This window comes from Oncorhynchus mykiss, chromosome 7 (genome assembly GCF_013265735.2).
Source record: "Oncorhynchus mykiss isolate Arlee chromosome 7, USDA_OmykA_1.1, whole genome shotgun sequence".
Classification (NCBI taxonomy): Eukaryota; Metazoa; Chordata; class Actinopteri; order Salmoniformes; family Salmonidae; genus Oncorhynchus; species Oncorhynchus mykiss.
The window spans coordinates 16691274-16716128 of record NC_048571.1 but is presented as its reverse complement, the minus strand read 5'-3'; the positions used below and the strand labels follow the sequence as shown (position 1 = coordinate 16716128).

The window sequence follows — 24855 nt, the reverse complement described above, 5'->3', positions numbered from 1 at the left end:
AGGAAGTCCTGTATACTGTAAAAAAAATAAGAATACAAAAAAACCTGCATTGTATCTGCTTAGCTTAATTGAGGGTGAAACCAAAAATATCTCGCTTTCCCTCATCTCCTTAGGAGGAGCAGCAGCGTGTTGTGGTGGAGCGTCTGCTCTCTGCAGACAGACACGCTCTGCAGCTGCAGCACTCTCAGTGGGAGGAGTCATCTAAAGGGGAGGTGTTATCCAGGCTGAGGGCGGAACTAGAGGAGAACAGAGAACGACTTAACTCCTCCCACAGCACCCAGCAGGAACTACAAAACGAGATCCGCAATCTCCGGTATACATACACACATACATTATTGAATGCACACACACACACACACACACACACACACACACACACACACACACACACACACACACACACACACACACACGTAAATAAATACTGATGTGTGTGTCCTCTCCCAGTCTGTGTATAGAGGACAGTGAGGAGGCTGTAAGGAGGGAGGAGACCAGAGTCCAGGAGCTACAGCAGGAGCTGTACCAGGAGAGAACTCACACACACCTCCGGGAGAAGGAAGAGGAGCAGCAGAGATCAGAGGTCGTGACCCTGAGGGGTCAGCTGGACCAGGAGAGGACGACCTCTTGTAACCTCCGACAGGAACTCCAGATAGAACTCTCCCGCGGCCACCTCCTCCAATCACAGCTTGACACACGTCTAGCCGATGCCCATAAGGAGCTGGAGGAGGAGTGCGCCCGTTCCGCCCGGCAACTCGACACTTTCCAGTCACAGGAAAAGAGTCGGCAGGAACACTTCCTGAAAGAAGCTGAGTCCCGTCTAGCCGACGCCCACATGAAAAAACTGGAGGAGGAACGTGAGCGCTCCGCCCGGTGTCTCGATGACATCACACGCAGACAAGAAGAGGACGCGTCCAGAGACAGGAAGTTCATCTCGGAGCTCCGCTCTCAGCTGGAGCAGGAGAGGAGGCAGGGGGAGGAGCTAGCCACCGTGACAGATGGACTGAGGGCGGAACTTCTGCAGAACCGGAGGAGAGTAGAGGAGGAAGAGAGGAAGAGGAGAGCGGAGGCACAGAGAGATCAGGATGCTGCAGCCCGCCTCCGAGTTACTATGGAGACACTCAAGGAGCAGCAGCAGGAGGCTAGTCGAGCATTGGAGACGGAGAGAGAGCGTTCTGGTCGCTTAGGGGCGGAGCTCAACGTGCTGAGGGAGAGGCTTCGATCGGTCAATGACAAGGAGAGGGAGCGGGAGGAACAGAGGGAGAGGGAGAGGAGGAAGGAGAGACAGGAGCAGACGGAGAGAGAGAAGCGACACGAGAGGACCAGCAACAAACTGGTGAGATTTACACACAACATTTTAGCATTGCCTGTCTGACTTGTAATACAACAGTGTCTCAGCCACTTGTATGCCATCTTTTTCTTGTTTACTTTCCTGTTTTCTCTTCCCTCTCTGCAGTGTGAATTGGAGTTATTGCGGCAGCAGGACCAGCAGAGGATGAGACATCTCCAGCAGACTCTGGCTGAGCTAGAGAGGGAGGAGAGAGAGATGGCCACAGAGAGACTGTCCAACCGACACCAGTACAACTCCAGCCCACTCCAACCCAAGAATAACACATCGACTGGGCCAGACCAGACCAGCACAACCCAATACAACCACCAGGTACCAGAAATGGCTGACCACAGCTAGGCCCATGCATAGCAACATGAAGCACTGGGAGACGAGCTAGACTGCAGTGTTTTAAATGTATTTATGGTGTTTGGGGGGGATTTGCGACTACAACAGATTAGTTTGATAAGGACCATGATAACCAATTTCTCTCTCCCTGCAGTCTTCCTCTTCTTCCTCGGCGCTGGGGGAGAGGTTGTCGAGGGAGAACTCTGACCTGTCGGCCCGCGTGAAGGAGCTGAGTCAGGAGACGGTTAACCTGAAACACACCCTGTCCTGTCTGGAACGACATCTACGACAGGCAGAGACTGAGAACCGGCCCAGCACTGACCTCAGCAACAGCAAGGTGAGCCACACGGGCAAACTAACAGACTGACTCACGCACACAGAAACACACTCGACCTCTGGGCTGAATGTCCGCATGGATCATCTGGTGTGAAGTCCCTTGTCTTGACGTCCCTTTAACCCTGTTTGTGTCTCTGTCCCTCCTCTAGTTCCAGCGACTGTATGAGCGCTATCTACGGGCTGAGAGCTTTAGGAAGTCTCTGGTCTACCAGAAGCGCTACCTCCTGCTGCTGCTGGGGGGCTTTCAGGACTGTGAACAGGCAACTCTCTGTCTTATCGCTCGGATGGGGGCGCACCCCTCGCCCCCCCACGCCCACACACACTCTCCACTCTCACGCTTCAGAGCTGCAGTACGAGCTGTCATCGCCATCTCACGGTGGGTTGGGTTGGTCGTGTGGGTGGGTGGGTGGGTGTTATATAGAGTTATGGGTTATTGTGTTATGCATGTTAACCCTTCCCTGTCCTTCTCCTCCAGACTGAAGTTCCTGACCAGAAAGTGGCAGAGAGTCGTCAGGAGAGGAGTTACAACTACTGTCACTGTCAACGGACACAGCACAGGTGCGTGTGAGAGAAATCCAGAGCGATGAAGATAGGATTACCAACGTCACACAGGCAAGGTACATCGACAGTTCAGTGTGTAACCTTTCTATTTCTCTCTCAGCTTCCAGGACTGAGGTTTTGAGGCAGCAGCAGCCACTGGCCAATCACAACTCCTCTCCACCTACTAGAGACAGCAGCCCCACCCGTAAGGGTGTGGTCTCACTAATGAAATCACCCTTCAGGCTCCACAACCGGTACTGCTCCTTACATAGTAAACATCCATTAATGTGAGGGGGAAACTCTAACGACATACCTTGAGATTTAATTTCTTTCCTTTTCTCTCTTCCTCTTCTCCCCCCTCTTTCTCTCCCCTCTTATTCTGTCCACTCTTATCCCCCCTAGAGTGTATTCCAACCCGGTCCTGTCCTCTGAGCCTGCTTCGTCCAGTGTTCTGTCCCAGGATGGCGAGCGATCTCTGACAGACTACATCCACCACCTGGAGAACGTACAGCAACGCCTAGGGGCTGCACATCCAGGTACAAACGCACACTGGTTGCACTTACTGTTTGAGCACACACTCACTGAATGAGATGGGGAAGATCAGAGGTGACAGAGAGAAAGAGGGGCTTTAGCTTGGCGATGGCATCGTACCACGGCAAGTCCACTACCCACAATCGCCTGGGTTAGGGGACGGCATTGTTACCATGGACATACTTCCTCTCTGACAAACTGATCAATCAATCTCACCACCTCCTGACCCAGTTAGCAGGGCTTACTTAGCCCCACCTCCAAGTTCCCCTGATATGATTGGCTATTGGCAGCGGTGGCTGCAAAAGAACAGGACATGGCTGTACCTCAGCTGTCTGTCCCCCATCTACCGGTACGGCCCAGGTGAGGACCTAACTACAAGTACCGGAATACACTGCTTCGTTACTATCTCCCCACATCACCCTCACCGTATTGAACAAACTACAAGTACAAACTACAAGTACCAGGATGTACATCTCAGGGTAGGGCACAATCTGGTGTAAGCAGGCACACGTGGGTAGTCACTACATAACCATTCAATGGACCATTGTCCATTTTAGAATGGCTTTCTTCTGTACTGGGGGTGTTTTTCCACAGACACCTGGGTGTTCATATGTTTGTGTGTGTGAGAGAGCGAGAGATTGTGTGTTGCCCTTATCTGGTTCTGACACATTTTCTCTCTCCTCCAGACTCTCCATCTCTTCTCTCCTACCACAAGAAGTCTGACCGCTGAAGGAAGGAATGAAGCCGTGTATGAATGCCTCCTTTCAATCCAACATCCTTATGATCCATCTTTGTGTTTAAATATACAATGGAATGTATTTGTCTAATATCTGATTTAGAAAGTTAGAATTTAAGACTTTAAATTATTTTTTTATGGGAAAAAAAATCTACACATTTCTGTTGGCCTTCCGAGTAACTCCCTAAGAGGTCTTCTCACCCGAATGCATGTGTTTTTGAAAGTATTAGATCGCTATTTTTCTACCTGAGTTTTATACACATTTGTATCTCTGATTCTGTATATATGTTCTTGGTTATTAATATTTGATAAAGTTTCACACTGGAATTCCGAGCTATAGATCAAAGCTGGTGGACATGTTTTGTCAATGTTTTTTTATCGATCACCATTTCTACAAAATAAATATTTTAATTGTGTGATTACTTGCCTTGCGCATCTTTTAAAGGCGGGGCCGAAAATAGGCAGGGTCAGACATGCACAGACTTGCATCAATGCTTACAGTATTGTTAGATTGTGTGTTGATCAAAAACTGATGGTGGCACAAACACCCCTCCATTTTACTTGGTTAATCATTCAGTAAATCAAAAATCAAATCAAATCAAATGTATTTATATAGCCCTTCGTACATCAGCTGATATCTCAATGTTGTACAGAAACCCAGCCTAAAACCCCAAACAGCAAGCAATGCAGGTGTAGAAGCACGGTGGCTAGGGAAAAACTCCCTAGAAAGGCCAAAATCTAGGAAGAAACCTAGAGAGGAACCAGGCTATGTGGGGTGGCCAGTCCTCTTCTGGCTGTGCCGGGTGGAGATTATAACAGTAACGCTGGTGATTAGTTCTGGGGCGCTTTGGACGCCCAAATATTTACCATCTCAAAATGTGTCCGGCAAGAAAAATAGTAACTACTAAGTAGGCCAGTTCTTTTAGAACGGTCATTCCAGTCCAGTGTCATTTGACAACAGTTTTACAGAAGGGGGAAACCAGTCTTTGGTAGTTATGTCTTCAGTTACACTGCAGATCATGACAGTTCACATAGGGGTCAAATCACTGATATGCCATGTACTGGTGCTCTGGTAATTATAAATGAAACCATTTCTATACTATATTAGAATGTGTTATATCAGCAACAATTTCAGCTGGTTCATCTGGGGCTTTAAATCACTGAGATGCCCATTAAATTATGTAATCATTTGGGGCATACATATATAAATGCCACATGTAAAGTGTTGGTCCCATGTTTCATGAATAAAAGATCCCAGAAATGTTCCATACACAGTGTATTTTTCCTGAATTCAGTGCACAAATATGTGTACATCCCTGTTAGTGAGCATTTCTCCTTTGCCAAGATAGTCCATCCACATGACAGGGGTGACACTAGTGCACCTTGTGCTTAGGAAAATAAAAGGCCACTCTAAAATTAGCAGTTTTGAAACAAACTGCCACAGATGTCTCAAGTTTTGATGGAGCGTGCAGTTGGCATGCTGACTGCAGGAATGTCCACCAGAGAACTGAAAATTAAAATAGCCTCCAATTTGGCAGTGGGTCCAACCGACCTCACAACCGCAGACCACGTGTAACCATACCAGCCCAGGACCCCCACATCAGGCTTCTTCACCTACAGGATTGTCTGAGATCAGCCACCCGGACAGCTGATGAAACTGGGTTTGCACAACCAAACAATTTCTGCACAAACTGTTAGAGACCGTCTAAGGGAAGCTCATCTGTGTGCTCGTCCTCCTCACCAGGGTCTTGAACTGACTGCAGTTCAGCGTTGTACCCGATTTCAGTGGGCAAATACTCAACTTCAAAGGCCACTAGCACATTGGAGAAGTGTGCTATTCACACATGAATCCTGGCTTCAACTGTACCGGGCAGATGGCAGACAGCGTGTATATGGTGTTGTGTGGGCGAGCAGTTTGCAGATGTCAACATTGTGAACAGAGTGCCCCATGGTGGCGGTGAGGTTATGGTATGGGCAGACATAAGCTACAGACAATAAACACAATTGCATTTTATGTTGTCAATTTGAATGACCCATTGTCGTGCCATTCATCTGCCGCAATCCTAACCTTTCAGCAATATAATGCACTGGCCCATGCCGCAAGGATCTGTACACAATTCCTGGAAAATGTCCCAGTTCTTCCATGGCCTGCATACTTACTAGACATGTCACCCATTGAGCATGTTTGGAATGCTCTGGATCGACGTGTACAACAGCGTGTTCTAGTTCCAGCCAATATCCAGCAACTTGCAATGCCATTGAAGAGGAGTGGGACAAGATTACACATGCCATAATCAACAGCCTGATCAACTCTATGTGAAGAAGAGTTGCATGAGGCAAATGGTGGTTGCACCTGATACTGACTGGTTTTTTGATCCACTCCCCTACCGTTTTTTAAGGTATCTGTGACCAACAGATGAATATCTGTATTCCCAGTCATGTGAAATCCATAGATGAGGGCCTAATGAATGTATTTCAATTGACTGGTTTCCTTATATGAACAGTAACTTGGTAAAATCTTTTGAAAGTGTTGCATGTTGCGTTTATATTTTTGTTCAGTGTATGATTTCTTTCTTTCACCATATCTTGAGAAAATGCCAATGTGTTATCTTCGACACTGTTTTGCTAGCAGACAGTGTTTAAACCACATCAAATATGGTTCCAAAACGTACTGAAGTCTTCTCAGAAACGTGTTTCATCAGCTTTTAATTTTCTTAAACCCGGTCAAATTGATGCCATTTGGAGACTTTGCACAGGACCAACCATTCCCCCCCTTGTTTTGTTATTGTGTTCTCCTCGTGTTCCTAAACAAAACCCGCCCACTTCGGCAACAAGCTGAAAATCGTGTTCTGTCCTTTTGAAACGACCGGAGATGCAATTGGCGCGCAAGCCACGGATGCGCGTCCAAGGGCCTCAGAGGCGGAGCAACCATATTTCGATCCCCGGCCGCGGCATACAAAGCGCCACACTACATGCAGGCCGATCTAGGCAACAATCGTTAATTAGTTGAGGTCCAACCAATAGGCTTCTTAAATTGTACATACAATTTATATACTAATTTCTATCCAAAGTTAGCATCATCTGTATCAGTTCATTCTATCCAGAACTTGAATTCGAGATGAGGAACCATATTATAAATGGTGTTAATCCTTTTGTTTTTCGGGCCTGTCTCAAAAATTCCTGGGGAGAATTTAGCTTGAGTATCCAGTGTCACTTCCGACACTGCTTCGAGTGCTTTAGATACTATTGCCCTTGAGTAGAATCTGTCTCCCATCCATGTCTGACTTGTCTGCATGTTTTACAGGGTTGACTCTGCCTGAGGAGTCGCCGTGTCACCAAAATCAAACACACATGTATTTGTGGGTCTCCGGGTCCCTTCTTTAGTCGGGAAAGCAGCGTTTGGTTACAACCGTACTTTAATGGTGTTAACTAGATTAATGCATTCATCCTATCGATGTAAGACATTAGTCTGGCGATCACTACTGTATTTAGTCTTCTCGGGCAACAAGTTATGACAGAAGAGACGCTGCATGTATAACTATAGTTGACAAACAAATGGCCACACCAAATGTTGGAAATTATAATATGCCTACCAAATGTCGGAAATTATAATATGCCCTACCAAATGTCGGAAATTATAAACATACATTTGTGTAAATTATGGGTGAAACTAGCCAGTAGGCTTTACAGTTCAGTACAGAGTATCAGCAAAATAAATTGTTATAGTGGCTCGAACTGCGCAGGTAGCCTAGTTTTTGAAGTGATTTGTTTGACAATCCAACCGATCACACAACACCCATGATATGCAAAACAGAGCCCTAGCAGGCCTTTTCACGGGCTAAGATGTTTTACATGCCACAGTACCAGTCTAATTCCGCGTTCAAATACTAGTCGGAACTAGAAAACTCCGAAATGTTCGCTAACTGGTTGTATTTTTACAAGTGCCGATGTCAACCGCTTAGCAAGTCATACATTTCAGAGTTTCCTAGTGGCAAGTAGTACGGGAAAGCGGAATAAGATTAGCATATCCAAGTAGACCGTACGAGGAAGTCTGACGTTTTCCCCCTACGGTTTACGGTCTTCACGTTTGTGTACATTCACTTCAGTCATTTCAACACGAAGCTAAATGCTAGGCTAACTGTTCTAGATAGAAGGCGAATGGTGGTTTGGCGCAGGTAGAACATTTGTGCCCACTGAGCTTGTATTTTAAACCGCAGATAGTCCTGGCCCGACCGTACGAGGAAGTTTCCATTCTCTCGTATCTGTCTGTGATGTACGGATGGGTAGTTGACGGACTATCGTCGCTCTTCGAGCCTATAACCGGGCAAAAACATTCCGGTTGGCCTGGTTTGAACGTTGGCGGGGAGATAGACTCGCAACGGCTGGATAGCAACGCCAGGCCAACCAAAAGGAACTACCAGAGGTCGGTGACTGGCACATGTACTGTCTTTGGTGCTAGTGTGCTCTGTGTAGCTGTTTATGTAACGCGTTAGTAAGCTGGCTGGCAAACGCTAGCCAGTCAACTAGCTAACAGCTAGTTTAACATTTAACATTTAAAACCTTGTCACCCAAGCTCGCTAACCTAGCTAGCTAATTATTAGCAACAATTGTCATTCATTCCAGTTGGTGTTAGCTGCTTCAAAAATAAATAAGGCGAGCTAACTCTTTCCTCGCGCCACTTACCAGACATTAGCTTACTATTTCCTAACGTACCAAATAATAAGGTACTGTAGCTAACAAATGTAACTTTACTACCTGGCTAGTTACTTGTTTACATTCTGTTACAGCGTTCATGTTTCAGAAAATGTTAGCCAGAGTGAACCAGTGGCGATCAAGAGACGAAGAAAAGGTATGGTAACCTATTACCAATAACTTTTAGCCATTGTTCTTATAATTAATGTGTGTTGTACTCTCTCATATTGTCATAGACATCGTTAGTTTTGTGAAGAAGACTGTAGCAGGGGTGGCTGGGCTGCTGAGACTGAGGAACCCACTGTCTCCTGCCAGTGAGAGAAACGGAAGGTACACAGCAAGCCAGGTATGAATGTGTACCAGTGGTGCGTTCTAGTACCGTACACAACACACCCATAAACCACTGCTCTGACTGAAAGACACATACCAGTACATAAACGTTAAAATGTTTGTGCAATAGCTGCACAATATTCACATCTGACTATGTCCTAAATCACTCCTATTATGTAGGGCCCCGTGGGCCTGATGGGAATAGATGAACTCCACACCTCATGGATGAGCAGCTCTGATTGGAAAATGGGTGAGTAACGAGGGCTCTGATTGTTTGATCGATAAGGAAGGAGGACAGCTGTGTTGTACATTACAACATCATGGTATATAATATGTGTAACAGCAGAGGGGACAGGTCAAGTGGTTGCTTCAACCTGTTTATCCCTCTTTCCTTGTCTCCAGAGAAACCAACGGTAGGAGGACAGAGGGAGAGAGGGGGGCTGGGCCTCCTCCAGGGAGCCTCTCCCCCTCTGAGGAAACACACGTAGGTATCTTCTGTCTACTGCGTACTTTCAGTTCTGGGGCTTTAACATAAAGGTTCTACATGTGTGGGATGTTCCTCCTGTAAGTGTTGTTCTCGGTCTTGTTTTCAGTGGCTTAGTGCTGGGTCCAGGGAACCCAGACAGAGGGAGAGATGCAGACAAGCCCCAGAGATGCTCCCTCCAGCTCCTTCCCAGTCGGCCTACCCAAGGGGTGGGGGTTGGGACAAGACCCCCCAGCTCAGACCTGCCCACCCCTAACCGCTCTCACAGACAGTGCTTGGCAGTGGAGGAGGTGAGTTTGAAATGAAAATCAACCCTGTGATTGATCCTGGTTTTTATTAAATGCCACGCCAGGTATGTCAGTAGTTGTCAGGTTTGTTCTGTTTCCAGGCTCTGAAGGAGAGTGATAAGGAACACTACAGACGGCTACTGGAGATGGTGTCCGATAAATACAGCAAGAGCCAACCGCTGCCCTTCACCCGCACCAAACCCCAGGGGTGAGTGGTGATGGAGAGTGTGAGATTATAGTTTTAATTCGTGGTTCCGTTAGCTAGCTTTTACAAATCTCTGTTTTCTTCGTTTCCTCACAGGGCAACATTTACACAGGATGGACATAGAATGGCCATTTTGGGAAGAACCTATGAGTCTGTGACCCCAAAGACAGGACCCTTCAGAGGTAGACTACTATCACAGCCTCTCTCACCCCTCTTCTCATGTATTGGAAGCTGTTGTCCTAGGCTAATGTTTTCTCCTATCTGCAGCCAACCCCAGTGTGTATATGTGGAGAGATACATCCTCAGCCAAACAAACCAGAGACATGAGAGGAGAGTTGTGTCTCAGTAAGCCTCTCAGCGCAGCTGTGGATACACAACCTGCCAGCAATGCAACGGTAGGACACACACTTATGAACTGTAGTAAGGATGCTAGGAAGAGTCATAAGGCTGCTATGAAGCATCATAAGATTGTTAAAAAAAAGTCTCTCTCCCTCCAGCAGAAGCAGCCAGAGCTGGATCTTTCTGCAGAGGTAGCAGCAAGACTCAACCTGGTGGACAGAGAGACGCCAACACACACTGACACACTCAACAGCACTGAGGAGCTCCCCAGGTTCAGCAAGGTGAGTGTTCTTTTTCCCTGTAATGGTATGTCTGTAGTGTGTTGACATATGAGTGTAGGTATTCTATGGGTCTGTTTTCATTCTGTTTATTTCAAACTGTGTGTGTGTGTGTAGGAGATGGCTGTGGAGGTGAGTTGTGCCCTGTCTCAGAGGGATCCTAACCTGGTCCTGAGCTCAGCCTTCAAGCTATGCATCACACAGAGAGACCTGGCTTCCCTACAGGAAGGGAGCTGGCTCAATGATGAGGTGTGTATGGTTGTTGGCTGTTAAGTTTGAGGTTGTTGGTGTGTGTGTGTGTTAGTGAGGGTGTGCATGCTTGTGAGAGAAAGAGAAGGATAGATGTGTGTCTAACAAAATAACTCTCTGTGTCTCAGGTGATTAACTTCTACCTGTCCCTAGTGATGACTCGTAGCAGTAGTGCAGGGCAAGGGCTGAAGGTCTACTCCTTCAGTACATTCTTCTTCCCCAAACTACATGGAGGGGGGCACGCCGCCGTGAAGCGATGGACCAAAGCTGTGGACCTCTTCCAGTATGACATCATCCTGGTTCCGCTGCACCTGGGAGTCCACTGGTCACTGGCTGTAAATCTCCCCAGATTGACGGGGCTTCATTCACTTTAGAATAGTGGTCACCAACCGGTCGATCACCAAACATTTCTGCACTTGATTCGGCAGCCCTAGTGCTGAGAAGGCTGTGTTCACATTTTGAACCATTTAATGTGTTTGAAGGTAGATCTCCGCTTACTGGGTAGGCCCATAGAGCAAATCAAGTGCACCCCTATAGGCAATGTTGCCTCTGAGCTGCACGCTGAAATATCAGCCTGCGCAGAGAAGCACGAGATTGAACTTCCCTCAACTTTCTAGAGTTTACACTATCAACGTTTCCCTTTACTGTAGGAATTGTGATTGAATCAATGCAATACTAGCCACTTTCAATGCAACATACTGAAATAAAACTACCTATGCAAGTGATTTTGTTGTAGGCAGAACGCGTCGTAGGAGGATTCTATTGCATTGACACGCACGACTCCGCCCATACTCTACACACACTGGTGCGGCATAACCAATCAGCAATGCAGCAGGCCTATTTGCAAATAGACCATTGCCATATATGGATCTGTGCCATTCACTTTGAACTGGACTGTGTTTACAGCATGAGAGGTCGTGAGTAGATCCGCTTGTTTTGAAGCAAACGTTTGAAATGTCTGAAAAACATTGGCAGAGCAATTCAAGCATAGCCAATATGCAGTGATGGTGTGTTGGGCCTATAGCCTACTTTAGCACAACCCTCATTGCTACATAATTGTTTTTAGTTGGTTAATGTTGCATAGGCTAATGTTTTTTTAAGTCATGTTAAAAATAAAACAAATCTGAGCGGTAGATCTTGTCTTGCATTTTGACTCAAAGTGATCGTGATTCAAAAAAGGTTGGTGACCACTGCTTTAGAAAGTCCACTGGTCCTTCTCTGTGGTCATTTGTGGACCTGTGGACTTTATTTCCCTTTCCCTATCTAGGTGATAAACTTTAACTCCAGGACCGTGAGGTCCTATGACTCTATGGGACAGAGACATGACGACATCTGCAGCCTCTTACTGTGAGTCCTCAGTCCCCTCCCAGTAATCATTTGGTTTGACAAAAGTACCTGTAAACTGATGACCATCTTTTTTGTAATTTCATTCTGTAATCCTGTTACATGTATTTGGTTCGTCCAACCCTGTCCAGGCTGTACCTGAGAGAGGAGCACAAGGCCAGGAAGGACCAAGATCTGGACACGTGCAAGTGGACAGTGGGCAGCTTGAGGGCCAGTGTAAATTACCCAGACAGAAATGCATATCTAATCATCTTTGTTCTTATTTTGTCTTGAATGTATACAGTGTGTCTAGGGCTGTCAGAAATAGCATCCGTTCTCTAGTGATTTGCTTTTCACCAGGATCCCTTGTGCGTGTGTGTGTAGGAGATCCCTCAGCAGAAGAATGGCAGTGACTGTGGAGTGTTTGCCTGTAAATATGCTGACTACATCGCCCAGGGGTGGCCTCTCACCTTCCGACAGGTACATAGGCCGTCGTAGGCTATCATACTCACTCGGTGTACACTCGTACAATCTCTTTTTCACTCACTCACTGTCTCTCACTCTCCTCAGTGTCACATGCCGCTCTTCAGGAAACTGATGATCTGGGAGATTCTCAACCAGAGGCTTCTGGAGGACTACACAACTACATAAAAAGAAATTACAGCTGCAAAACAACCATTACAACAGAAATGATAACAAACAACGACAACAGGCATGACTACTACACAGCCTCCAAACTACAACAGGAAGGACAACTACAGCGAACAGCTAAGCACAAAAGCAATAAATACAAATAAAGGACATAAAGGACCAAAGCTATGGACCACAGTATGACCGCTTACCCTCTATCAGTGGGTAGAAGTGCAGTCCTGGTAGTGAAGACAGGGTGGGTGTTCTCCGAAGCATAGAGGTTACAAAGGAATGGTTTGGAATTGATTGTGTGTTCAGATACAGCCTGAAGTGCCTTGGACTCCAGAGAGCGTCTCTGTCATACTTCTAGAAAACACTAAATGGGGAATCAGTTAGACACTTGAAAATCCCTTCTGTCGTTGATGCGAACTTAAATTTAAAACAAGCTTTCTGTGTGAAACCAGAGTGTTTGTTAATGTTGTGTGTGTATATTTATATATAATGTCTATATTAGTTACTTTATTTTTATGACTAGTAGAAAGTGGAGTGACAACTGAGGCATATGTTATGAGTGTTATTGAATGTCTTAATTTATGGTTGAATCATCATTGAAGGCAGACGAGTGCTGCATGTGTGTGTACTATATTTATGTAAATAGATATTTTTTTGACTGAAAAGTTTGTGTGTAGCTGAGTTTAGCTGCTTTAATTTTGTCTGGACTGGAAGAGAGACCGGAGTGTGAGGTGCGCCATCTCAAGCAGAGCAGGACACCATCTTAATCCCTCACCACCACTAACAGATATGGACAAATCATTTAAATCCTAAATGTGTAACAATAGTTTATTTATTTGATGCGGAAGGCTTTTCTTTTATGGCATGTATATAATTTAATCCAGCAGTAACAGCATCCGTGTAGACGTTTTTGCCATGAACTTTATAGCAGTTCTATTGGATTGTATGTGTTTTCGTTTAAAGGCATGTAGAGAATAATTTCTAATGAGTCTGTACTGCTTTAGCTTGGGTCTGCCTCTGAAATTGCTCCCTATGACTCAGTGGTGCACTATATAGGGTTCCATTTCCAATAGGCCCTTGGCCATAAAGCTGTATGTGCTTTAGCTTACACTCCTGTGGTGTTCAGTGTGATGGTAACCCTGTAGCTAACATGTATGGGACGGCAAAGGAAGCTGAGTTGGCTAAAGCGCGTACAGATCTGGGACCAGGCTAGTACTGCTTATGCACGGGTCATTACACTGCGTATTACATTGCGCGCATTTCTGCTACAATTATTCATGTGTGTGCATAGAGCCGTGCTGACAACCTCAGTCATATTTTTGTATGCAATAAAGGTCAGAAGGAAAGAAATGGATCAGCTTGTGTTATTGACTAATCACTGTCAAATTTAAATTATGAGTGAATGGCATGTAATGTTTTGGTGTGTGTGTGTATATATATATCCTTTGTTTATGGAGGATGTATACAAGAGCTATGTTTCATTATACTCCAAGCCTAAAGGTGGCAGTATTGTGACTGGGCGTCTAGTCAACCATTTTTTTTTTGTAGGAAGGAGAAGCCCAGCGCATGCGTGACTGCACAAAAACGGACCATCGAAACACATTGACTTCTACGCTATATTACTTTCAAGAGTTATCCTACCTAAAGTAGTTTGAAATGTAATGTATTTGCCTTAATCTATGTTTAATATACCTTATAAAAGGCCGTATTTGTGTGATCGCTAGTGCAAATTCGTTGTTCTTCTGTGGTACTGTAGATTGTTGGCAATATTTCGCATGTAGCTGGCGGGAAGTGAAAATGTTATCATATATCTCCCTTTACGATATTTTCATCAATTAGCCACTGGAAGGTGTTTTTTTTTAGCCAGGGCGTTCCGCACTTAATGTTTTTGAAAATCACGGTCGATTAATGTGAGGAAAGTACTTACACCGGGGCTTTTTCTGGATGGTAGCGTCCCACTGGAAGGATCCGCTGTGAGTCTGCTTTGTTTCTCAAACCATACATACATTTTATCTGGTCCCCCACAGGAGAATTGTATGTTTAACTATTGCAATGTGAGTTTTATTAATAGGTTATCAGTCCTCGATTAACAACCATCAGCTCCTTTTTTGACCCCTTTGAAGCGCTCTGACATTTCCACCACAATGTCTCAGTCAGAGACGTGTTGCATTTGTGGGGTGAGGTTTGTGAGGGGGCCCAAGGGTTACAACAGGAGGAAAGTCACCACGCTGACCAGCCCCAAGACCTTCCAGCTAGTCTTTGACATCACTCCTGATGACTCCTCCTTCCTCTGCTGGGTCTGTCTTGGTGTGCTCAGAAGGAAAACCAAGCAGGATGGGAAGCTTTGGACTTGGTCAGATTTGCCAACAAAAGTTGGCAGACCTCGAAAGCCCCGTGCCGAAATACCAAGCTCATCCACAACTTTACCAAATCTAACTCCAATTATAACCAACCCATCCTCTTTATCCATAGAAGAGGAGTGCATTGCTTCTAAAAAAAACAAACGGAGGACAGTTCGTCAGTGGGACGGGGAAAAATGGACCACCTTGACTTCTTGTTCCCCAGAATCCCATTCAACAACCATCAGACGACCTCCAACGCCCATAGCCCCAACCACACACTCTTCAACACCATCAAAACAAGTCAATTCCTCAGCATTATCAAGTCAAACTTCAAATCAGATCAGTTCCTTGTTCTCCTTTGGAGAGCGGACAACAAAAAGACATCCGAAGGCGCCCCAATCTACAACACACTCCACACTCCCGTCTCCGGTCCCCGTTGACGAAGGTATAAGGCCCAAGAAGAAGAAGCTCCCTTTCTCCAAGACTAAGCAGAGCTATGGGTTTGGACCTCATGCCAAGGCCCTGTATTACATGAACAGCCACCAGCACCTGAAGGCCTTCAGGTCCTTGATGAAGACCAAAGCTAGGGAAGCCATGACCCTTTTCCTCGCCGAGGTCATCGCCCAGGAGGTAATTGTTGTTTTAACATAATTCATTTAAAGAATGTATTTGTTTATAGGCTACCTGCAGTTTATGGCTCATCAGGTGTGAGTGTGTCGTTGTTGACGATAGATGTGTTTGGCAAAGAAATGTATGTGTCCATCTGTCTGATTTACCAGAGTAAGGTATTGATGAAGGACCAACGTGGGCCGTTGCGTCAGCCGCTGACTGAGGCGAGTGTGAGTGGGTTTTCCTGGGACACGGTTCTAGCGTGGGGGGAAGAAAAGGCCCCTATAACCCTGGCCTGTCTTAGGGCCATGTTCCCCAAACCCAACACCATCAGGACACAGGTTATGATGGGAGCAAGGAAAACGAAACGGTGAGATGATCAAAGTATTTATGATCAAAGTATTCCAGATGATCAAAGTATTCCAGATGATCAAAGTATTCCAGATGATCAAAGTATTCCAGATGATCAAAGTATTTGTATTGTATGGGGGTCACAACAATTAACTGGCTTTTAGTAAAATATTTACATTTAAAATTCTGTTTTGTACTTGAACTCAACCCTGGAAAATGCAGGGAAAACCGGGGTTCCACAGGGCTGATTTATGTGACTGCTGTTCATTATTGACTTACTCTCTGTGTGCATGAAAGGTTATAACATGTTCTCCGTTGATATCTTTTGAAGCCCGAGGACAGAAGAGGAGGCAGGTGATGTCGTCAGCCAGAGGGCGGGGCTTATCTTGGCCATCGTCCTCTACACCTCCATGCATAAGTGCAACTTCATCCAGGCCTCTCTGGGGGTCGAGTTCTGGAAACAGGGGTGTCCTCTCAGCGTGTTCAAAGCCCTCAGTGCCCTGGGGGTGTGTCCCAGTGCTGCCTCCACCAGGAGACACGCAGAGAGGCTGATAACCGGCTTTGATCCACCTCAGCAGGACCGGACAGAGGGGGTGGAGGAGGAGCCTGGGGTAAGTTTTACTCCCTCAGGAGAAAAAGTGTTCTGTTTGTTTACTTATGTATGTATTAAATGAGCTTTGAAAATAATTTCCCCTTGATTTGTTCTGGTGTGGTTCTAATTAATTTGTGGTCCCTGCAGGATTCCTTTTGTAGATCTGAGGATGAGAGTCAGACTCTGAGTTGTTCTGAAGAGTATCCCAGTTCCTCCCCAACCCACTCTCTGAATTGGTTCTCAGACCAATCCCACTCCAGAGACGGGTAAGAACTATTTCCTGGAGGGAGGGGTTTCTAGTAGTGTAGTTGCTAAAAATTAGCTGTCCGTAGCTACACTTTTGGTAACCACAAAGTCTGTCCATAAAACTACCTCGCACAGAAAGGTGGGATTAACTGGAGGTAATTTTGTTATTCTCATCTATTTATCTATGTGCGCTCAGGTCCTCGTCCGATCGGAGTTCCAGACCTGACTCCAGATCTCGCTCCAGGTGAGAGTCTGTGTTTTTGATGTGTTTGTGTTTGATGATGATCCCTATCTCCTTGTGCTCCCTGACCTTTGCCCTCTTGTGTTCACTGCAGGAGCGACGACTACCAAGGCCCCACTCAGAGGCCTGACTCCCGGGAGTACCAGAATCTGATCAAAGAACATGGTTACCACAAAGTCCAGAAGTAAGTTATAGAGAAGTGATCCTCTACGGAGCTGTAGCAATCAAACTGAATTTTGGTTGAGGACCTGTGTATATAGGTTCACTTCAACCACTTGCTCTTATCTCAAGGCACAAACCTACTAGTATCTTCCTGTCCCTCTCATGCCTTCACAGACCTACATTGAGTCGATGGACGAAGAACAGTGAGGACAAAAGGGAGGCAAAGGAAAAACCTGTTCAAAATCTCAAGAGAAGGAAGATGACGAAAAAGAAACCTGCTCAATCGCCTCCAGTAGTAAACGCAACTGGCGCGCACCGTTCAGACACGGAGACTTCTCAAGTAAGTAAGGTAAACATGGAAATCGTTGAATCGTCTCAAGTAGACAACACACACATGGAACCCGTTCAACTCAGCGATACAAACAAGAAACCTGCTCATATAAGTGAGACAAATGTACAACTTGCTCAAATGTCTGAAATGAGCGAGACAAACATGGAACAAATTAAAATGCCCAAAAGAGGCAGGCCAAGGAAGGAACTTGCTCAAATGTCTGTCATGAGCGAGACAGTCATGGAACAAATGAAGATTCCTAAAAGAGGCAGGCCAAGGAAGGAACTTGCTCAAATGTCTGTAATGAGCGAGACAAACATGGAACAAATGATAATGCCCAAAAGAGGCAGACCAAGGAAGGAACTTGTTCAAGTAAGTAAAACAAACATAGAACACACTCAAACTCCACAAATAACAGACACACACTTGGAACCTGTTCACAAGCTCAGAAGTCCAAGGAAGAAACCTGTCCAAACGCCCCAGGTAACTGATACACAACACAAACCCATTCAAGTAACCAATACAGATATTAAACTTGCTGAGACAAACAAAGAATCAGTTGTACAGGCCAAGAATGGGAGGCCAAAGAAGGGATTTGTTCAAATTCCACAATTAACCGACACTTGCATGGAACCCATTCCGGTAAGTGAGGTAAACGCGGACACCACTTTAATGCCCAGTAACATGAGATCAAGGAAGAGACCCAGACGAGTTCCCCAAGTATCCGGCACAAACCAGGAATTAACTCAAATGCCCAAAATAACCAAAATGAACAAGGAATCCTGCAAAATGCTTCAGAAAATGGACACACGCATGGCACCTGCTGTAACATCTAAAAGAGGGCGGACAAGGAAGGGACCAATTGAAATGTCTCAAGAAACCGACTTACACACAGAAGCCGGTCTAATGCCTCAAGCTGGTGAAATGAATCAGCAACTTATCGAAGGACTGGAAATAAATAAAGAACCCGCTGAACCCCAAAATCTCACTGGAAAGGCTAAAGTAAATCAGAGAAATAAAGTACCTGCAAAGACACCTGAAACACTAGATCAAATGGAATTAATTCCAAAGCGCAGAGGCAGGCCAAGGAAAGAACTTGCTCAAGTGATCAACACAAGCAAGGAAACCCCTTCAATGCATAAAATAAGCAAAACGGGCAAAGAACCTGCTCTTACACGGGAGATAAAAATTATTGTCAATAGGATGGAAAGCTGTAGTGCAGCTGAAATGCCCCAAATACGTGAGATGAACAATGAACCTGTTCAAGTAAGTGCGGAAAACTTTGAACCTGTTCAAAGACTGAGTGGGAAGTCAATGGAGGGACTCGTTCAAATGCCCCAAGTAAGCTGCACGGACATGGAACCTGGTAAGTTAGGCAGGACCATCATGGAAACCACTTCAACTGCAAAAAGGACTGACAAAGAATCCGTTCAAAGGCCTCAAGCAAACGAAACAAAAGCAGAACTTGCTCAAACGTCTCAGATAATGGAAACGATAAAGGAACACATTCAAATAACCAACACAGACAAGGAAACCGCTTCCGTGCCCAAAAGAAGCTGCACAGACATGGAACTTGCTAAAAGGTACAAAATGAGTGACTTTCAGACCCGGGTAATAAGAATAGTTGACACTAGGATGAGGGCAAACAAAGAATCTGTTTCAATTCCTCAAGTACACGACCCAAACCAGGACCCTGAACCTGCTGCAACACCTGAAATAAGTGACACAAACAAACAATCCACGCGAGTGATCAGAATAGTTGTTAACAGGAGGATACCGGCAGACATATGTAGTCACACCCGGAAAAGCCTGGAGTGCCTGGCTGAGGTAGCAGCCAAATGTGCTCCATTAGATGTTAAATCTGCCGAAGAAGATGGATAGGTAGGTAGACGCATGTTACTTATCATTATAAGAAACTTCACAACATGACGTCTCAGGAAAGAAAATACAAATTGTGAAAGGGTATAACCCTAACCTGAGGGGTGGGGAATAGTCTGCCTCGTCTTCTGTATTCGTTTTACTGTAATTGTACATACCAGGCCTTTGTTTTAGCAATTGTCTTCTCCACCTTGTTCATTTAATATGTACATAATCCCAGAAACCTTCGTGTTTTTGTCAGTGTCCACTGTGGATTTAATGTTAATCTTATCCCATTTTGTATTTAGTTGTTCTGATTGTACTTCTGTGGTTGTTGACAATGTAATAAAAATGTATATGTTTTGTACAAAGGGAATTACTGCAGTCTTAGTATCCATGCTCATTTCAGGGTATTTGTTTTCATTACAAATGTCATTTGACTAAAAGCAGACTGTAAACCAAAACAGATTTGCCCACCAATCTTTAAGATGGAAAATAAATTGATATGAAACAACCACAGCGTTTATCTTGACTCAAGGCTTTTCCTTTCATACAGTTTTTGATGTATACATTCTTGCAATAATATCCTGTGGTAATACTTGTGATAATTTTGTGTATATTACTGTTGTCTCGTGTAAAAATGACGCTCACAGAATAAACAGTACAATTGTATACATGGATACCAATGCTTCATAATAAAACATATTTGAAACTAGAAAAACAACCACAGTGAGATTCAAGCCTCAGGCATCAATCAACAACATTAGAACCAGTGGCCAGTGGTCCATATCCCTGGAGCTAGTCCACGGCGCCATCAAGGGTAGGGGCAACCTTGGTTTTTTTCACATATTTAAAGCTGTTCAATCAGTTAGTCATTTCGAATTTTGTTAGGTTAGAAATGTGATAAGTGAAGTGTATATTGGGTAAGGTTGGAAAAGCAACAGTTGAAATCCAGAAGGTAAATGTTGACCTTTTGGTTGCACACATCCAGATGATGCTGCGTACCATTTTGGGCAATGACGCTGTAGGTGTGATCTAGGTGTAAAAGCCTTTCCTAATATTTGACTCAGACCCTCGATCACACCTACAGCAGCATCAATCAATCCAATGTATTTATAAAGCCCTTTTTACATCGGACAATTTCACAAAACCCAGCCTAAAACCCCAAACAGCAAGCACCGTGGCTAGCAAAAACTCACTAGAAAGGCAGGAACCTAGGAAGAAACCTAGAGAGGAACCAGGCTCTGAGGGGTGGCCATTCCTCTTCTGGCTATGCAGGGTAGAGATTATAACAGTACGTGGCCAAGATGTTCAAACGTTCATATATGACCAGTAGGGTCAAATAATAATAATTACAGTGGTTGTAGAGGGTACAACTGGTCAGGACCTCGGGAGTAAATGTCAGTTGGCTTTTCATAGCCGATAATTCAGAGTTTGAGACAGCAGGTGAGGTAGAGAGAGAGAGAGTCAAAAACAGCAGGTCCGTAACAAGGTAGCACATCCGGTGAACAGGTCAGGGTTTCATAGCCGCAGGCAGAACAGTTGAAACTGGAGCAGCAGCACGACCAGGTGGACTGGGGACAGCAAGGAGTCATCAGGCCAGGTAGTCCTAGGGCTCAGATCCTCAGAGAGAATTAGAGGGACCATACTTAAATTCACACAGGACACCGGATAAGACAGTAGAAATACTCCAGATATAACAGACTGACCTTAGCCCCCCGACATATAAACTATTGCAGCATAAATACTGGAGGCTGAGACAGGAGGGGTTGGGAGACACTGTGGCCCCGTCCAACGATACCCCCGGACAGGGCTAACCAGGCAGGATATAACCCCACCCACTTTGCCAAGCCCCAGCCCCCACACCACTGAAGGGATATCAACAAACCACCAACTTACTATTCTGAGACAAGGCCGAGTATAGCTTACGAAGATCTCCCCCACAGCACGAACCTGAGGGTGGCGCCAACCCAGACAAGAAGATCAGGTCAGATCTCACACCTCGTAGGGATGGCATGGAAGAGCACCAGTAAACCAGTGACTCAGCCCCCATAATAGGGTTAGAGGCAGAGAATTCCAGTGGAGAGAGGGGAACCCGCCAGGCAGAGAGACTCACATGGGTAGGCAGACCATTCCATAAAAATGGAGCTCTATAGGAGAAAGCCCTGCCTCCAGCTGTTGGTTTAGACATTCTAGGGACATTAAGGAGGCCTGCGTCTTGTGACCGTAGCGCACGTGTAGGTATGTACGGCAGGACCAAATCGGAAAGATAGGTCAAGGAGCAAGCCCACGTAATGCTTTGTAGGTTAGTAGTAAAACCTTCATCTCTTGTTCAGATATCGGTAAGTGGACTGGAGGCAGGGCATGAAAGGGATAACGAATCCAGTTGTTTGTGTCATCCGTTTCGGGAAAGTACCTGCGTAATTGCGCACCCAACTCACTCGTGTGCTTCACTATATGACATTTGACATAGTCCGTAAGCTTGAGTTCATTTACACACAAAAAAAAGTCATACAATGATGGAAAGACCTGTGTGTTGTCCTTGTTAATGCAGACAGAGAAGAGCTCCAACTTCTTAATCAAAGCCTGAATTTTGTCCCGCACATTGAATATAGTTGCGAAAAGTTGCTGTAATTCAGATCATTCAAGGGAGGAAAAACATCACCCAGATAGGAGTCGTGTGAGAAACTCGTCATCACGCAAGCGGCCAGACAAGTGAAAACTTTAAACTAGTCTCTCAATAAAAAAAAATGTTCAATACTTCTCCCCTTGATAACCAGCGCACTTCTGTAAGATGTAAAAGCGTTACATGGTTGCTGCACATATCATTGCACAGTGCAGAAAATACACAAGAGTTCAGGGGCCTTGCTTTAACAAAGTTAACCATTTACACTAGTGTCCAAAACATCTTTCAAGCTGTCAGGCAGCAAGAGCCTCTCCGTGGATGCTGCAGTGTACCCAAAGTGGCGTCGGGAGCAACTGCTTGCACGTGCGTTACCACTCGACTATGTCTACCTGTCGTGGCTTTTGCGCCATCAGTACAGATACCAACATGAGCAGCAGCTACGTGTAGCTACATAGTGGAATTCCCGTGAGAGTAACGGTTAATGTGATTGGATGTTAATTATTTGACTAGGCTACCTGTATTTGACATTGTGTTATTTCGCTGAACACTAGATGGTTTAATTTTATTTTTGGCAGTGAAACAAGGCTACTCAGGCGAGAGAAAAAAAACTCACCCAAATGTATAGCCCCGTTGGAAAATATTAAATGGACTGTTTGAAAATGTAAATCACATTTTTATTTGGCGTACCCTCGACAGCATTGGGGGTACGCGTACCCCAGTTGGGAATACCTCATCTAGGTTAAATTGAGTTCCTCAGCTAGGTGGTTAGGTGGAGGGAGTCTGGAAGGGCATCTAGGAATCTTTGGGTTGTCCGAGAATTTCTAGCACGGTTTTTGATGATCCTTGGTTGGAGTCTGAGCAGATTATTTGTTGCAATGCAAATATAATAAAATGGTGGTCCGATAGTCCAGGATTATGAGAAAAAACATTAAGATCCACAATATTTATTCCACGGGACAAAACTATGTCCAGAGTATGACTGTGGCAGTGAGTAGGTCCAGAGACATGTTGGACAAAACCCACTGAGTCGATGATGGCTCCGAAAGCCTTTTGGAGTGGGTCTGTGGACTTTTCCATGTGAAAATTAAAGTCACCAAAAATTTGAATATTATCTGCTATGACTACAAGGTCCGATAGGAATTCAGGGAACTCAGTGAGGAACGCGGTATACGGCCCAGGACGCCTGTAAACAGTAGCTATAAAAAGTGATCGAGTAGTCTGCATAGATTTCATGACTAGAAGCTCAAAAGCTGAAAACGAAGTAAAAAAAAAACATTTTTTTTTGGGGGGGGGGGGGGGGGGGGTATTGTAAATGTCAGCAACACCTCCACCTTTGCGGGATGCACAGGGGAAATGGTCACTAGTGTAACCAGGAGAGGCCTCATTTAACACAGTAAATGAATCAGGCTTAAATCATGTTTCAGTCAGGCCAATCACATCAAGATTATGATTGATTAGTTCATTAACTATAACTGCCTTGGAAGTGAGGGATCTAACATTAAGTAGCCCTATTTTGAGATGTATCACGATCTCTTTCTATAATGACAGGAATGGAGGTCTTTATTCCAGTGAGATTGCTAAGGCGAACACCTCCATGTTTAGTTTTGCCCAACCTAAATCGAGGCACAGACAGTCTCAATAGGGATAGCTGAACAGACCACACTGACCATGCTTGTGGCAGACTCCACTAAGCTGGCAGGCTGGCTAACAGCCTGCTGCCTGGCCTGCACTCTCTCATTGTGGAGCAAGAGAAGTTAGAACCCTGTCTATCTTCATAGATAAGATGAGAGCACCCCTCCAGCTAGGATGGAGTTTGGCACTCCTCAACAGGCCAGGCTTGATCCTGGCTTGGGCCAATTATCTACAAATTATATATTTTGGGAGGGGCAGAAAACAGTTTTCAACCAGCGATTGAGTGTGTGATCTGTCGGTATGATCGAGGCATAAGCTCCACCCCACTGATAATTGTGCTAGAAAACAGATAGGCCGGGATTCAAGGCGTTACACAAAAAAGCAGTAAGGTTTACCAATTCCTATAGCCTTACATATTCCTCACAGAATGTTCACCAGTTTGCAACACACTAAGTACAGGAGACATGAAGAAAGTATTGACGGACAAAAAAATTGAAAAGATGCAGTTTTATTGCTTGGAATACTGCAGACTTAAAATCATGGTACACCCATACACACAGCACTGAACTAGGGTAGAGCTTCTAGCTCTTGGCTCTTCTCCCAAACATACAGCAGGAAGAAGTTACCCCCTAACCACTGATAAAGGGTGAGATTTTTTTTATCAACCTAAAGGTTAAGGTTAGAATTGGGGGTAAGGTAATCAGATCCTAGAGCTGCATTTACCTTGGGCCCTCTCCCCTAGAGCCTATCGTGCACTAAATATCACTGTACTTCAACACATCTACCCATTAAAAAGGAGCCTGGTGATACAAAATACAGATCAGATGGATTAAACAGGGTTCTCCCCAAAGAATGTAAGAGGGGGCGCTGCGCCACCTTGTGGTCTGGCAGCGCCACTATATAAAAAAACAACCCCACCAAAATTTGCTAAAGATTGCAGGAAATGGGAATTACAGGTGTTCCGCTGTACTCAGCAGCACCACCGTCTTTAAAAATCCTGGGGAGAACCCTGGATTAACGAATCAACAGCTTCTCTCAACACAACTGCAAGATTGACAGAAAGAACAGAAATCCACCAACTGAACATATTTAACTAAAATAAACAAAAAAAATGACTGTTTATCAAGTTCACAATTACATCCTTTACCATTTCCCTAACTTCCACAAATATGCACCCCACATCCATCCCCCCTGGCCCTAAACCCCCCTCGGCCCTAAACCC

General features: G+C 45.1%; 3 protein-coding genes across 10 annotated transcripts in view; all 3 read left to right on the top strand.

Annotated features, from left to right (window-relative positions):
- pcnt (pericentrin) overlaps positions 1–4231 on the top strand; it is a 33890-nt gene extending 29659 nt beyond the window's left edge. For 4 of the 6 annotated variants that reach the window (XM_036982803.1, XM_036982801.1, XM_036982802.1 and 1 more), the window contains 10 exons: positions 114–313; positions 448–1333; positions 1454–1657; positions 1827–2009; positions 2158–2384; positions 2484–2566; positions 2670–2802; positions 2951–3084; positions 3311–3439; positions 3766–4231. In XM_036982803.1, coding sequence (XP_036838698.1) covers positions 114–313; positions 448–1333; positions 1454–1657; positions 1827–2009; positions 2158–2384; positions 2484–2566; positions 2670–2802; positions 2951–3084; positions 3311–3439; positions 3766–3809 — 2223 coding nt within the window. In that variant the 3' untranslated portion in view covers positions 3810–4231. The remainder of the gene's footprint in view (positions 1–113; positions 314–447; positions 1334–1453; positions 1658–1826; positions 2010–2157; positions 2385–2483; positions 2567–2669; positions 2803–2950; positions 3085–3310; positions 3440–3765) is intronic. The other 2 variants (XR_005052536.1, XM_036982804.1) reach the window with 2 other exon arrangements.
- A 3406-nt stretch (positions 4232–7637) lies between these two features.
- On the top strand, positions 7638–13998 carry LOC110528872 (sentrin-specific protease 2). Of its 2 annotated transcripts, none has more exons than XM_021611041.2 (16): positions 7638–8238; positions 8603–8664; positions 8744–8853; positions 9018–9087; positions 9240–9321; positions 9431–9611; positions 9710–9816; positions 9910–9995; positions 10081–10208; positions 10314–10433; positions 10548–10679; positions 10808–11014; positions 11947–12026; positions 12155–12239; positions 12387–12482; positions 12573–13998. In XM_021611041.2, the coding sequence occupies exons 1-16, from the start codon at positions 8087–8089 to the stop codon at positions 12651–12653; spliced, it is 1779 nt and encodes a 592-aa protein (XP_021466716.2). In that variant the 5' UTR covers positions 7638–8086; the 3' UTR covers positions 12654–13998. The 2 variants fall into 2 exon arrangements, with proteins under 2 accessions (XP_021466716.2, XP_021466715.2); XM_021611040.2 differs by having other exon boundaries at positions 7639–8238; positions 10311–10433.
- A 214-nt stretch (positions 13999–14212) lies between these two features.
- On the top strand, positions 14213–19890 carry LOC110528860. 2 transcript variants are annotated; one of them, XM_036982799.1, is made up of 8 exons: positions 14213–14617; positions 14768–15616; positions 15766–15965; positions 16278–16557; positions 16686–16804; positions 16981–17028; positions 17120–17209; positions 17362–19890. In XM_036982799.1, exons 2-8 carry the CDS (start codon positions 14789–14791, stop codon positions 19397–19399), a joined length of 3603 nt encoding a protein of 1200 aa, XP_036838694.1. In that variant the 5' UTR covers positions 14213–14617; positions 14768–14788; the 3' UTR covers positions 19400–19890. The 2 variants fall into 2 exon arrangements, with proteins under 2 accessions (XP_036838694.1, XP_021466694.2); XM_021611019.2 differs by having other exon boundaries at positions 14213–15616.
- The last annotated feature ends 4965 nt before the right edge of the window (positions 19891–24855 follow it).